We start from the raw sequence: 16565 nt of genomic DNA on the forward strand, positions 1-16565 counted from the left end.
TCTGCCAAGCAACAGGCATTTCTGGTAAGTAAATTTTTTTTTTTCAAATGTTTTTTAATGTATTTAAAGGGGCGTTTTTATGTATTTTTTTATAGGATGGACCTCCACTTTAAAACATCACTGGAAGATTTACATAACAGTCGCTGGGAAGCACTTCAGAGATGAAAATTGTAAAGCTGGAAACAGCAGACACAAACCAGGGACCGCTGAGCTGGATGGTGAGATGCCACACCGCTGTGGATCAAGAAGCTGTCAGCATGTGTGCTAAGCCCTCTGCCCCGCCCGGCGAGATTGATGCTGCAAACTAGGAGGGATGAGTAGCACTGTAGTTGGACTCACAGGGACTCAAAACAGCAAGGTGAGTGGGGGGATACACTCAACAGCAGTGTGAGATGTAGGACCGCTGGGCCAGGAGATAGAATGCCAAACCTTCAGGGATACAGACGCTGTCAGCATGTGAGGCTTCCTTCTGGACTGTTGGAAGAGACCAAAGTCAGTGAATTGAGTTGGCTGACACTGACATAGGGGCGGGTCCCTGAAACATGTTTTTCAGCCCACTCAATACACTGACTTTGGTCTCTTCCAACAGTTTCGTTAATTTTTTTCAAAATGCTCTATTAAAGACCTAGTGGGCATATTAGACAAAGAAGAAATGCAAGAGGATAAAAGCCCCCACCAATAGGATTTTGGAGTGGCTTTTTTCACAGGACTTAATAGGCAATACAGGAATTTAGAAACAATTTTCATTAAGCACTAGCCCATATTAAAAAGAGATCATGCATTAAAAACAGTATTGCCTTAGAACCAAATTTGTCAAAAATATTCCAAACCCCCACCCCAAAAAAAAAAAGAAAAAAGAAAAAAAAAAAGACTACCTTATTGGAAAGGAAAGGCTCATATAAATGTAACTAGTTTAAACCATGCAGGATAAATAGAGATACGGTACAATATAAAAGGGTTCATATCATGTGATACTTCATATGTAACCTACATACTGGAATGTCCATGTGAATTACAGTACATAGGAAGAACCTCCAGAAAACTTTCTGTTAAGGTTAAAGAACATATGAATAATATAGCCAAGGGATATGAGAAGCGTAGCGTCTCAAGTCATTTTCGTCTTTTCCGGCGGTGATCGAGACTGCCGGGAACTCGCATCGGCTCTGTGGGCGGACGGTCGGCAAACGGTTAAATTGTTTCATAGTAGATTTTTTCCAATACCTATAATTTAATAGTTAGTAATAGTTAAGTTATTATTAGTTATTATTTCAGATTTTTGGGTTTTCGGATTTTCGAAGTTCGAATTTATGAATTTTTGAATTTACAAATTTATGAATATTCAAATTTACCAATATTCGGAAAAATTTGTTAAACAGGTTTTTGTTAATTCCGATATTTCCTAATTAACTAATTTGTTTAAATTTGTTAGAAAACAAATTTGAAACAAAACGAATTGCACATGTCTACTTTAATTTATCTGGTGCTATGTAATTGGTTTATCAGCATTAAATTATACTATTTTTTACTAATCTTACTGGTTAATATGTTAATGTAAAGTTTCAGTATAGAAAGCAATCATGGGGTAGAGACTAGAATTGTGAATGAAATAGTATGCTAAAAAACCGCAGGATGGTGCTAATAAGCATTTGCAAGGATATAGTTGTTTAACAGTATTCTGAATAATTTTAATTGCATGTATGCAACAATGTAAAATATTCTATGGATTTATTGTATTAAATCACCCGCTGGATAGTATAGTATCTATGAATTTTTTAAATTACCAATTGAAACTAGTAGCTGAGTATGAGAGACCAAGAGAATGGCGTTTGGCCACACTTCCTGAAGATGTCTTAGTTTAGATGAAACCCGTACGTGTAGAGGTGAGCATGTCCTCTCTGGTCTCTGAACAGTGGATGTCAGCATGCCGGCTCCAATAGCAGAGTGGTGGAGGTGGTTTTATACACATACAACCGGCAGATAATTCCTAGGGGTAGGCACCCTAAAATCTGAGTGTATGTATTTTTTAACCGTTTTACGGATTTAAAAAAAAGATGGTATGCACTAGGAAATCCCTTTTTGTCTGGTCTGACCCTTCCCTGCATGAGAACATCTGGGTTCTGTGTGAGAGGAGCAGTAAAGCGGGCACGCACAGTGGAGCTGTTAAAAAATCTTTACAGACCCCCTTTGGTATAAGCTAGAGGGGATCAACTTCATCTGGTGAGTTTGAACCCATTGGGGGTGGGGCACAAACTTGCACAGAGTGGATTGTTGGCTGTCATCTTATATCAGAAGATTAAGCATCACTTCAGCGCATTTCTACAAATATATGAATTTTCTTGTTAACCACTTCCCCCGGGTAGACATCATATGACATCATTTACTTTGAATGAAGGTATCTGGATGATGGGTGCAGCTACAGGCATCATCCAGATATCTTTTTTTTCAGCCAGTGATTCCCTACATTGTGAAAGCCATCACAGTTGATTGATTTTACAGGCCGCGGGAGGGGATGTCCCCCGCCGCCCTCCGATGCTTCTCCAGATTTCTCCCGTGCAATTGGGGAGCCGGAGAATGAATCTGCCAGTGGCGGTGGTTTACCATAGAGCTGGCCAGCCATCTCTATGACTCTTGGAGGCCGAAAATGACATCATGACATCACTTCCGGCTCTGGCAGATCTAAACACTGCCATTTTTTTGTGGATAGCCTGAGATCATTTTTTTTTCATCTCAGGCTTTTCAGCATAGAGGAGAGATGTGGGGACTTAGAGACCCCAGATCTCTTCGTAAAGAGGACCTGTCATTTCCTGTTCCAATTACAAGGGATGTTTACATTCCTTGTAATAGGAATAAAAGTGATAAAAAAAAATGTAAGGAAAATGTAAAAATAAAAATAAAATAAACAATAAAAAAAAAAAAATTAAGAAGCCCCTGTCCACTCGTCGGGACGAACGCATATGAAAGCAAAAGCATATCTAAACCACACATGTGAGGTGTCGCTGCGATCGTTAGAGCAAGAGCAATATTTATAATGCTAGACCTTCTCTGTAACTCTAAACTGGTAACCTGTAAAAAAATGTAAAACATCGCCTATGGAGATTTTTAAGTACTGTAGTTTGGCGCCATTCCATGAGTGTGCGCAATTTGAAAGCATGACATGTTAGGTATCTATTTACTCGGTATAACATCATCGTTCACATTATATAAATGTTATGCATTATACATTATACAAAAAAATTGGGTTGAATATTGTGTTTTGTTTTGTTTTTTTAATTCACAAACGTGTTTTTTTTTCCAAAATAATTGCATTTGAAAAATTGCTGCGCAAATACCGTGTGACATAAAAAAAATTAAATGACCGCCATTTTATTCCCTAGGGTCTCTGCTAAATATATATATATATATATATATATATATATATATATATATATATATATATATATATAATGTTTGTGAGTAATTTTCTAGCAGAAAAAAAAAAAGATGATTTTTACATGGCAAAATGGACTGGTACTTTATTCATTCAGCCACTAGTTTTGTTTTGATTTAGTTATTTTTTTGGACTTTCTGTCTTTATGCACATGTGTGGATTTCATGTGTGGATTTCATGAGTGTATTTTACTAAGTTAAAGGTGTTTATTAGGGGTTAAGCGCGCTTAAACTTACATAAATCTGTTGTTCAATGAGTATGCAAGGCGCAGCTACCCATAAGTATATATTTTTCACAACTGTTGCACAGGTAATTTATTACTATTATTACAAGAAATGTCATTTTACTTTTCAATTGAGGACAAGTGTGAAGACTGTTATGTTGTTGATATGTCCTTTAAGAAACTCAAATATGAACTATGGGAACTTAATCTCTGAGTATTCAGTTTCAGGTTGCATTGGTGTGCCTTTGGCCACTGCTTTGGAAAACTTGATTGATGCATAGCTGACATCTGTTAAATTTGAGGACTTGTGTGGATTTTCAGATACCTAAAAAAAAGAAAGATTTAGGAAAAAAATTAAAGCCCAATCAAGCGTTTAGCTTAAAGTGTTACTAAACCCAGGAGCCTGCATTCATTATATCTGATCTCCCACCGTACACAGAACATGGAAATGCAATTATTTTAGTAAATATAAACTGCTAAATACTTATTCTTATCAGCAGTATATAGCAGTCTTGGGACTTTTATCAGTGCCTGGTTAAATCTTCATTCTCCTTTGACTGTCCTATGAGGCTGCAGGACCCCTGGCGCTCTGTCTGGACAGTGCTGATCACCAAGAGAAAAAAAATACTCTCTAGCAATACACACCAAACTGAGCAGGTGCAGCTTACCTCAAGGCTCTTATCTATCAGGAGATGGTTTGGGGACTATCGAAGAAGGGGAGGATCAGAGAAGGCAGGATCAAATGGCCTTTTTTACAAAATGCAAAGGATTAATTCCACAGTGAGTATAACAAGCATGCCTTACTGCATATGCAGACTGATTTTACTGCTGTGGGTTTAGTAACACTTTAAATCAGCTAAATAAATTCCATGTGCACCAAAACAAAAAAGTTTATTTTTTCAGAAAGTAGCCACAGCCTGAGTAGAAAAGCCTATCCTCTGCCAGCTTGCTGTAGAGTCCTTTCACACTGGGGCGGGGGCGTTGTCGGCGGTAAGGCGCCGCTATTGTAAACGGCGCTTTACCATCGGTATGCGGCCGCTAGTGGGGCGGTTTTACCCCCCTGCTAGCGGCCGAGAAAGGGTTAAAACCACCGCAAAGCACCTCTGCAGAGGCGCTTTGCCGGCGGTATAGCCGCGCCCTCCCATTGATTTCAATGGGCAGGAGCGGTATACACACAGCTCCTATACCGCTCCAAAGATGCGGCTGGCAGGACTTTTTTACCGTCCTGCCAGCGCATCGCTGCAGTGTGAAAGCCCTCGGGGCTTTCACACTGGAATGAAAGCAGTGGCCCTTTCGGGTCGGTTTGCAGGCGCTATTATTAGCGCAATAGCGCCTGCAAACCACCCCAGTGTGAAAGGACCAGTAGAGAAGGACTCTCTCTCTCTTTGTGGAAGCACAGATCTCTCTACAGAGGTCAACCACACCCCCTGCTGATTCCGACTTATAACTGCAACCATTAAAGCTCATGTCCCCCATTGATTGGAAAGCTCTCGTTTTGACTCGGAGGAAACAGATCTCTGCATAGAGACCACTGCTTCCACGCAAAGAACAAAGTTCTTTCTCAGCAGCATTCTGGCAGAGGACACGCTTTTCAACTTTTTTCAACTCAATTTCATTTCGTTCACTGACTTGTAATCTTGGTTTCTGAACTTGTGCATATAGTTGGCTGTTGTCATTTGGTGGAATGTCTTGAGATGAGAGAAATCCTTGAGGATGATTAAGATCTGGCTTCAATGCTGGCTGGCTCCTAAGGAAAAAAAAAATAAATAAATGCCCGTCACTTAGGATTTGTGTTCAGTACACTGTTTGTATGTGTGCCATATCATGTTGTATATGAGCACTGCAAGTTATTCCGAATGACACCCAAATTTATAAAAACAGTGTAAAAAAACAAACAAAACACTACTACAGCTTGCCACAAGCACAGATGTAAATACAATACTGTCTAGCAGTACTAAAAAAGAAAATATAAAAAGACAAACTAGAAAAATAATAATAATAACTATAGTAGTAGTAGTAGTATTGTTACAAAATACATAATAAAATACACACATGCATTAAAAAGATAAATAAAACATAGGAAATACAACAAAAATAAAAGGGACTGAGAATGTGTTTTTTTTTTCCTTTTTTCGTTAATCAACAAAAAAACATGATTGTGATTAGAAAGTTCACTCTTGATCTGATGATCCTGTGCCTTTTGTTTGTAAAGGTTGAGTATGACTATATTTATGCAATAAAGAAATGAAGTGCACCTAGCATATTTCTAGGAATTACCACTGATCATCATTAGGAGAACTTGCACTTTTAAACTCTTCCTGAATCCTAATGATTGGGACAATGTTGCATTTGACTGGGTTACTGGTAAAGAGAAATTTAAGAATTAAAGAATATGTAAACCCAACATTTCATATTCCTTGATATGTACCTGCTGTACCATGTACTTGTATGAAAAAAATATCCTGTTCTCTTTGTATTGCTTCCTTTATACTTGGTGTTCCTGCCAGTCCCTCTGCTTTCCTATTAAAATCTGACCACACTGGGTAGGAGAGCACAGCATGGTCAGTTCTCTAGCTATGCTGGGAATGCAGTGTGCTCTCTTCCGATGATCAGACTTCTGCTGACACACCTCCCCCCAGCACAGCCTTTCAACGGGAAGATTAGTGTCCTGCTGTTTCTTCTCCTCCCCCAGCTTTTATGCAAATGAGAACAGAGGGAATGTTATCACTTATAAAAAAAAGGGAAAAGGGCTATTTATAATGCTTTTTATATCTATACACAGATCTTTTGCCCTTTATTTATTTTTTAAACTAAATGGTTTGTTTTTCAAGGTGAGGGTTTACATGTTCTTTAAGATCACAAATTGGTCTTCTTAAAGCCAAGGGCCCATTGGCTGTTGGTATATCTGCTATCTAAATCCTCATGTTATATGTTGGTTCAAAAAAATCTTTAGAGACAAGGTTTTTTTTTTTAGCTTTTTCCGCACCTACCAATTGTACAGTGTTGGAATAAGACCTAAAAGTGTTATCCTAAATCTTACCTTGTCCTTGACCAGAATATGAAGAGAATAACAACAACAATAATAATGCTGATGGTGATTCCACATGCGACCCCAATGAGCACGTCTCGAACTGTGGTTTCTGTTAAGTGGAAACATTATATGAATGCTCTGATTAGGCTTTAGATGTATATAACCTACTGACACAACAATTTTAATTTGACTGTCATCATAGATCAACTATTATTTATAAGTGTAGAAGGAATAATTTTAAAAGTAATACTTTTGGCAATGGGTAAAGTATTTTTTTATTTATTTCAATCTAATCAATGTGGTCTCTTTATTATCATTCCTCCCTAATGCTCTGTACACACGATCGGACTTTCCGACAACAAAACCGTGGATTTTTGTTCGAAGGTTGTTGGCTCCAACTTGTCTTGCATCCACACGGTCACACAAATGTTGGCCAACAATTCCGAACGTGGGAACGTGATGATGTACAAGACGTACGACGAGCCGATAAAAAAGGAAGTTCAATAGCCAGTGCGGCACCCTTTGGGCTCCTTCTGCTTGATTCCGAGCATGCGTGAACTTTTGTGCGACGGACTTGTGTACATACGATCGGAAAGTCCGACAACAAAGTTTTGTTGAAATAAATATATACGCTGCGCTATCAAATATACTCTTCACATTATATATATGTGATAACCAAAGTGCAAATATGCATGTGAATCACACCCCGTGTTGCATCCAGTAATTGATTGGTTGTATCAAAATTACTGTACATAAAATCATATTGTGTTCATAAAACTATATAGTGGATTCAATCAACTAAAACATATAGATGAATAAAAAAATACCGGTAAATAAAAATTATATATCCCCCGGAAGTAGATACGGAAGTTCCCTGTATCGATACGCGTTGGGGAGGGGACAGGACGGACGTTCAGCAGGTGACCTGTCAGGAAAGAATCCCATACCATCCCAGTACTGATCCAGTATCTTTACATGCTGTTTGCTGATGTAGAGTGGGGCACTGACGCGCCTTTACTATGTGAGTACCCCATGGGGGGGGGGGGTTATGCGATTAATAAACTGTTAAAACGTTATTACACCATCCAGTCCTTTTTTACTCAACCGAGGTATAGTGCTGATGGGTCCAGGAGTCTGGTTAAAACTGCAGAGCCCCAGAGGTGGTTCACAGGCGTGTATTGACTAAGCTTAAGTGCAAAGTCACAGGCTCAGAGGTGAGCGTTTAATACCTAGGGGGGAGCACCTGAGTGTGATCAATGTGGCTTGCTTTGGATTATCTACACAGCAGTTTCCAAATCGCATGGACTTTAAAAGCACTTTCGAATTGAATTAATTGGATGACACATACAGTATGCACATAGAAGCACTTTTTATTCATCTATATGTTTTAGTAGATTGAGTCCACTATATGATTTTATGAGTAAGTCAGTAATTTTGATATAACCAATCACCATATGGATGCAGGTTACGGCACTTTGTACTAGTGTGATTATTTATGTTCATTTTTAAGTATTCATAACTATTTGTTGCACTAATGTCACTTTTTACAGTCACTAGTTACTGGATGTAACACGGGTGTGATTCACACGCATATTTGCACTTTGGTTCTCACATATATATATATATATAATGTGAAAAGTGTATTTGATATCGCAGCGTATATATTTATTTCTGCTTTTATCTGCATGTTTTCATGAGACGTGTTTAACTCTTGCAGCTGTTTCACGGTACCATTTGGGCAATTTATAATCAAAGGAGGCTCACAGGGTCTTTTATAATATTATATTATATAACAAAGTTTTGTTGGAGGAAAATTTGAGAACCTGCTAGCCAACATTTGTTGGCGGAAAGTCTGACAACAAATGTTTGATGGAGCATACACACGGTTGGACTTTCAGCCAACAACCTCACATCTAACATTTCCCTTCGGAAAATCCGACCGTGTGTACGCCGCATTAGGGTTTTCTCACTGAAATACTGAGGCTGATGAATGAAGCTTGTAGTTCTTCCAAAAACATGTTCCTATAGTATACCTACACTTACTCCCTCAGCATTGCTTCTAGTCTGTCCTTCCTTCCCCGCGTGGCAGTTTCTTCCAGCAAAGTTTTTGCTCTCCCAATCCTACTGCAGACACCAGTGGCTGTGGCTCCAGCATCCTCTATTCCACCTTTGGCTTTGCATCCCGCTCCCAGAGGTGGCTTTCCTATCCGCAACTCCAGTGGCTTCTTCTTCACCAAGCCTCCAGCGGGTCCAGCCATCCATCTTTCTGCGACCATGGAGTCTTTCTTCCATGACATGCCTGTCATTGCTTCAACCATTTGAGTGCATAAACATACGTTTTTTATTCTTCTAATAAATCAAATTACTACACTATATTGGGCTCCTTGGCACCTCTCTCCTTGTCTATCCACTTGTCACTAAAATACTTACTGTATCTCTGGTGCTCTCTCCACAGACTAAACACTCTGCAATCTAGAGCCCTCTTCTGGGCTTAGCATCATTCCTCCTAATTCCTGAATGCCCAAGGCACAATGTACCCACCCCTTTGGGAGCGGGCACCACCATGATCCCCTGCACTGACAGTATAAAGATGCTGCAAGTGTTGCTGGTAATGGAGATCCAGTTCTGGAGAAGAGGTTAAGGGGAACAGGACCCCATGTGCCATATGGCTGGCCAGAAAGTATGTATAAAAATACATTCAACTCAAAAAATAATTGTATTAATTATATTTCAAAAATAATATGTAAACTCAACATTTCATATTTCTGATATATGCCTGCTCACCCATTTACCTGTATGAGAAAGTATCCTGTTCTATTTGTATTGCTCCCTTTTTTTGAAATCCCTGGTGTTCCTGCCAGTCCCTCTGCTTTCCTATTAAAACTGACCACACTAAGCAGGAGAGCACACTGTGGTCAATTCTCTAACTGTGCTGGGAACTCAGCCTGCTCTCCTCCAGTGATCAGACTTGTCCTGACACCCCCCTTCCTGCTCAGCCACTCGCTGCGAAGCTCAGTGTGCTGCTGCTTCTTCTCCCCCAGCATTTATACTGACAATAAAAGATTATGCGATCAGTTATAAAGAGGGAAAAAAGATGTTTATAGTATTTTTTTATAACCATACCCAACTGTTTTGCCTTTCATTTCTATTTTAAACTGAATGGGTTTTTTCATAAGGTGAGGGTTTACAATCATTTGGGTTTTCCATTTCCATTGGGTTACCACTCATCTCTACAGTGCAATAGAAAAAAAAATGCAGGAATGGGAAAAACCCATTATATTTCCCTCCACTCCTGTAAGGGACTGCTACTTTCCCAGGTGGTATATGCCTCCTTTCAGCTAAAGAAAACTTTATGAGTAATATGATCTCTTCTGCATTTTGAGTTTACCTTCTAACAAGAGTTCCAAAATAACTTTGAGAAGTTGTGGATCTGGCTTGGAGCTTCCTCCTTGCTGGTTGAATGTCATAAGTATAAAGTAGTGATATGGAGTAAAAAAAAACTCATTACCCACACCAAACTACCTACATTATAGGTAGGCTTTTGCATTAAATGAGAGTGCAATTTGTATGGCCAGTTTAAATTAAAAAAGCTGGTGATTTGCGGTCTTCACAGCATATCAAGGGCAAATGTTTGAGTTAATATGACATCACATCACAAGATAACATGCCCTGAACAAGGATTTGTGCACTGATATTAAATCATATCAGCAAATGTATAGGAAATTATTTTTTATACATGGAAAATTTGGCAAAAAATGTCACTTGTGCTAATTGGTCAGTCCATTCAAAAAGTATGTTATAGTTGCAGTTAGACTGAATTCATATACATACTGGATTCATATACCCTTTATGGTCTTTAGCAATGGGAAATAATACAGCCTCCATTAGAGTCTACAGCATTCAACACTTGTTAGATTCCCATGCCCCCACCTCCATGGTTCCTTCTTTGGACCTCTACGTCATTAGTGAGTCCTGTAATGATGAAGGGGTCAGAGGATGAAACCACAGTGCATGCCATGGGACACGGGAATCTGACGCTTCCAGAAGGCTGCAGGGCTGGAACGTAGGGGAGGTAAGCTACATGAGACCAAATTGGTGAGTATACTACTTCTTCTATTGCAGCAAACTGGAAGTTTAATTGTGTTAGAGACAGGGTCTCTTTGAGAATCCCTCCATACTTTAGAGCCCATTTCAATTTGTGTGGCGCATTAAAGAGGTAGTAAAGAGCAGCATTAAAAAAAAATCCCCTGCAAGTCAATTGCATAAGGTGCTAGTCTGCATGGCATACTAGCTCATTATGAAATACCTATACTTGCACTGTCACCACTGACAGGGCTTCCATCGTCTGCCAGGGTTCACGGACTTCGGCTGTATGAGTGGCCAGAGCCGTGATGACGTCACTCCCATGCATGGGCGTGGGAGCCCTCACCTGCTGCACGGAGCTCTGAAGGTACAGCACAGTATGCCGGACCTTCAGGGCGCATGCACCGGTGATGTCGCTGGCTGCATTCAGTGTAACTCTCCCCTAAACACCGCAAGTTTAGAAGATATTCACTGTACATACAGGTAACCCCTCTTATAGGCTTACCTGTAGGTACAGGTTAAAAACATGATTTTACTTCCACTTTAATGCATGTGCACTAACACGCTTTACATAATTGATGACATGGTCCACCTCAACAGGTGAAAGTGTTCAGACCTTGTGCTTGCCCACTCAAGCTCGAGCATTGCATCCTCTAATCCTCTACAAAGTGAAGATAGTGGTAAAGGTGCATATAAAGGCAAAGTGACAGATTCTCTTTAAGAACATATCTAAAAAGACATTTAAAAGGCCAACTGATCTCCATCTGAGGTGTGAGGAGCACAGAAGAAGAAAGCTTCCCCTACACAAGAAGCTTCCCCTACACAGAAACCCATTGCTTTTCAGATTCATTATACCTCATAAGCTTTGATCCTTTGATCCATATTGCATGTAATTTACTGTAGTATTTTGCTCTTTCAATAATATTTTCCAGGTAATACACCTACCCTGCAAGAAAACCACGTGTTGTAGGTCCATTCCCAGCTCATTCCATGCTAAACAAGTATAGGTGGTAGGATTCATTATAGTAATGTGCAGAGTTGATGATGATTTACTCCTGTTGACAATATTATTTTCCTTGTACCAAGTAACATCGGCCTTTGGGTTACCATCTGCTCTACAAATCAGAGTCACAGGCTGCTGTCCACCTACATTTTCATATCTATGCATAGTTTTATTTTCTGCAAGTCAAAAATATACAACAAAATTATAATTAATAACTATGATGGACTTTGCTAGAAAAAAAATGCCATCATTATTGCCATTAAGAAACTATATTTTGTTTTTGATTTTGTTTTGTTTTATAAATGTGACAAAGCCAAATACCAGAATACAGTATTGCTTTATACAAAGCACTTAAGTATAAGTGTGACCAGTGGTAGACATGTGCAGAGCAAATAAATTTGTTTGGTTTCATTTTGTTTAGATTCGTCAATTAACTAATTTAGTTTAGTAAAATGTAGGGCTTTTGAAATTAAAGATTAATTCCTCGATTAATCGTTAATTTTTTTGATCAATCAAAATTTTTAATCTTCAGGGAGTTCCGTCGGAGATCCAGTGACGTCATGGATATCGACGTCACCGTACTCCTCCCCCCTTCCCCAAGTGCCTCCGTCTGCTAACAAAGGGAAGGGGGGAGGAGTCTGGTGACATCGATGTCCGTGACGTCACCGGACAGCCTGGACAGTGATGGTGAATATGGATGTGGTTAACTGGAATCATTCAGTGAGCTAAGTGTAGGCAAATCTGATAACCTCCGTTTTTAACATTGTTGTCCTTAGAGGCTGATAAGCTGTGATATTTTTGTCGTGTGGATTGGCTTCTGCTGTTGCCATGACAGCGGCGCTTGCTACAGTTTGAATTTAAAACGTATTTGTGTGAATAGTTATGAGGAAAGGTTGCGAGCACTGAACTTATTCTCTCTAGAGAAGAGACGCTTGAGAGGGGATATGATTTCAATTTATAAATACCATACTGGTGACCCCACAATAGGGATAAAACTTTTTCGCAGAAGAGAGTTTAATAAGACTCGTGGCCACTCATTACAATTAGAAGAAAAGAGGTTTAACCTTAAACTACGTAGAGGGTTCTTTACTGTAAGAGCGGCAAGGATGTGGAATTCCCTTCCACAGGCGGTGGTCTCAGCGGGGAGCATTGATAGCTTCAAGAAACTATTAGATAATCACCTGAATGACCGCAACATACAGGGATATACAATGTAATACTGACACATAATCACACACATAGGTTGGACTTGATGGACTTGTGTCTTTTTTCAACCTCACCTACTATGTAACTATGTAACTATGTAACTGTGAAGTTAAGTCATGGATTGTGGAAACTAACTAGTGTCGGGTGATTGTATATAGTGTATACCACATTTACCACTGACTAATGCAGAGTTGCAATGCAAGGAGATCAGCTAAAAGTAGTTGGATCTGTATGTGCATAATTAATCGAAATTAGTCAATTAATCGATTAAAAAAAATCAATTAATCGAACACAAAAATTTCAATCAGTAACAGCCCTAGTAAAATTAGTTAAATACATTTTTGGATTTTTTTCTCCTAAAGTAACAGCATGCATTTACTTTGGGCTACAATTCCTAAAAGTCACATTAATTAATGTGATATAGTTTTAATCAGCAGACTTTGGTGATTATATTTTGTTATAAATATATGGATTTGCACACATTACATAAACATTGTGTTGCGAAAAATTACAGTAGAATGTATCTAATGTATCTAATCCAAATAAAACAATGAGATTAAATATATATATATATCCAAATATGCTACCTAATTAAAGCCCTATCTATCCCAAAAATTATGTAAAATATGTTAGGGTAGACCTAAGGCCCCTTTCACACTGGGCCGGGAGGTGCGTCGGCGGTAAAGCGTCGCTATTTTTAGAGGCGCTTTACCATCGTTTTAGCGGTGGTATTCAGCTGCTAGTGGGGCGGTTTCACCCCCTGCTAGCAGCCGATAAGAGGTTAAAAACCACAGCAAAGCCGCTTTCCGGTGGTATAGCCGCGGTGCCCCATTGATTTCAATGGGCAGGAGCCGTGAAGGAGCGGTGTATACACCGCTCCTTCACCGCTCCAAAGATGCTGTCCTGCTAGCGCACCGCTCCAGTGTGAAAGCCCCGAGGTTTTCACACTGGAGACATAGCAGCGGCTGTTTCAGGTCGGTTTGCAGGCGCTATTTTTAGCGCAATAGCGCCTGCAAAACGACCCAGTATGAAAGGGGTCTAAAAGATATAATGTGTGGAACCAAAATAATTACTGAAACAAAGAAGAAAAAAAGCTCTGGGGCTCAAAAAGATTTAGAGATAAAAACGTTCAAGACTCTCTTTGTTAATTATAGTTGTTGTTCAGTCGTTTAGTCGTGTTTGACTCTTCATGACCTCATGGACCATAGCGTGCCAGGCTGTCCTCCACTGCCTCCTGGAGCTTGCTTAACTTCATGTTCATTGTTTCGATGATGCTCTCTATCCATCTTGTTTTCTGTTATCCTCTTTTCCTTTTTCCTTCCATGTTTCCCAGCATCGGGGTATTTTCCAGTGAGTCCTCTCTTCGCATTAGGTGGCCATAGTATTTCAGTTTCAGCTTCAGAATCTGTCCTTCCAGTGAATATTATGGTTGATTTCCTTCAAGATTGACTAGTTTGATCTTCTTTCTGTCCATTGGACTTGCAAGAGTCTTCTCCAACATTACAGTTCAAAAGCATAAATTCTTTAGCATTCAGCCTTCCTTATGGTCCAACTTTCACAGCCATAGGTTACTACTGGGAATACCATATCTTTGACTATATGGTACTTTGTCGGAAGGGTGATGTCTCTGCTTTTTATAATGTTGTCGAGGCTTGCGATTTCTTTCCTCCCAAGAAGTAAGTGTCTCCTAATTTCATGGCTACAGTCACCATCTGCCGTGATCTTGGAGCCTAGGTTGATAAAATCTGTCACTGTTTCCATTTCTTCTTCTTCTATTTGCCAAGGAGTGATGGGACCGGTTTCCATGATCTTAGTTTTCTAAGTTTTTCATTATAGTACAATTTACCACAGAACTCACTGCCTATATAAAAATGGTAAATGTCCTTTGCAAACATCAGTGAAAATTAAGATTCAACCTGAATTTGCAGCTGATACCAGCAGATAATGTCAAGTCTAGTGTTAATCCACAACTATTTAGTTCAATATTTTTCTTTACATTTTTTTTTTTCAAGACAAAAACAAAATACCCTCCTTCACCCTATAAATACGGCTTATATGATTCACATCAATGCCTTTCATTCTTACCTGCAGTTTTGACAGTAACTGAGGGAGGATCTGTAATTTAAAATAATTTTAAATTAGAATACAGGACAAATAGAAATGTTATGGATTTGTGTTGCTGTTTTTCATAAATTGCTTACTAAAAAACTGCAATTAAAAAATCCACTTTCAAAATAAGGTCTCCTGCTCATGTACAATACTCATCAAAATGTTGGGGGAGATTTACTAAAACTGGTGTACACAGAATCTGGTGCAGCTGTGTAAAGTAAGGCTCCAGTCACACCTGAGCGTTTTTCCGAATCATGGGCAGAATCACTGCGATTCGAAGTCACGGCACATCGCGGGACGCTTGTGCAATGCCATTACTTCTTAATGGCACCCCAACCTGCAATCGCGGCAAATCGCAATGCGCGATGCTGTTACTCAACAGAAGCTCCTGCTCATTTTTGGGTGACAAGTGTTCCGCATTACGATTTGCTGCGATCGCAGGGCAATTTATCGCGCTACAATTGCGGCAAAATCACGCTGAAATTGGGGTGCCATTAAGAAGAAATGGCAGTGGACAAGTGTCTCACGATTTGCCACAATTTGAATTGCGGGCAGAAACGCAACGATTATGCCCAGGATTTTGATTGCTCAGGTGTAAACGGAGCCTAACCAATCAACCTCTAGGGTTTATAGCTCTGCTTTGTCAGGCTGGAATGGACTGCAGTCCAAAGTGATTAGCGTTACATTTCTTGTTTAAAGCAGAAATTATCTGTATCTGAGCACCACAACCAGAAACACAATTTGATTAATTTTTAATATTCAAAAAATATTCAAAGAAAACTCCCCCATCCATCCATGTCTCCATGCTTTATTTTGTTGAGAAATCACGTTTAAAAACACCCACTACCAAATTTTATCAGCGGCTATCTTATAACCAGATGATTCATGTAGCATTTACTTCCTGGAATCCTTCTGGCCTTAGAGCAGGCATGCAGGCAGGAGGGTGTGCTTAGCTGAGAAAGCCTCTCCTCCTCCAGATGAAAGAAAAAAAATGCCCATGAAAACTCCTGGGATGTATGACATCATTTAGGCCAGGAACCGGAAAGCAACTGAAGAAATGTGAAAAAAGTTCAAAACAAGTAAATATAATATACCTTACTATCTGTTTACTTGGGCTAGCTGCATAGGGATTAAATAGTTAATGCTAATTAAAGCAGTTCTGAAGGCAGAAGAATTTTTTATCTAAAAGCACTCTATACATTAAGATAAAAAACCTTCTGTGTTGCAGCAGCCCCCTCAGCCCCCCTAATACTTACCTGAGCCCATCTCGATCCAGCGATGTTGCACAAGAACCTCGGCTGCTCAGCACTTTCCCTCCTGATTGGCTGAGACACAGCAGTGGGTACCATTGGCTCCTGCTGCTGTCAATCAAAGTCAGTGAGCCAATGAGGAGAGAAAGGGGACGGGGCCTCTACAGCAGGCCGCTTGCTGAGGGGGCAGGAGGGAGGTGCCAGGAGCGTCGACGGGGGACCAGAGAAGAGGA

At 39.7% G+C, this 16565-nt stretch overlaps 1 protein-coding gene across 4 annotated transcripts in view; it reads right to left on the reverse strand.

Moving 5' to 3' along the window:
- Positions 1-3433: 3433 nt before the first annotated feature.
- Positions 3434-16565, reverse strand: part of LOC141110497 (sialic acid-binding Ig-like lectin 12) — a 30601-nt gene continuing 17469 nt past the window's right edge. For 2 of the 4 annotated variants that reach the window (XM_073601870.1, XM_073601872.1), the window contains exons 4-8: positions 15059-15088; positions 11710-11943; positions 6691-6790; positions 5280-5397; positions 3435-3975 (exon numbers count right to left, since the gene is read on the reverse strand). In XM_073601870.1, coding sequence (XP_073457971.1) covers positions 3844-3975; positions 5280-5397; positions 6691-6790; positions 11710-11943; positions 15059-15088 — 614 coding nt within the window. In that variant the 3' untranslated portion in view covers positions 3435-3843. Of the gene's footprint in view, positions 3976-5279; positions 5398-6690; positions 6791-11709; positions 11944-15058; positions 15089-16565 lie in introns of all 4 variants that reach the window. The other 2 variants (XM_073601871.1, XM_073601869.1) reach the window with 2 other exon arrangements.

This window comes from Aquarana catesbeiana, linkage group LG10, assembly GCF_042186555.1.
Source record: "Aquarana catesbeiana isolate 2022-GZ linkage group LG10, ASM4218655v1, whole genome shotgun sequence".
Classification (NCBI taxonomy): Eukaryota; Metazoa; Chordata; class Amphibia; order Anura; family Ranidae; genus Aquarana; species Aquarana catesbeiana.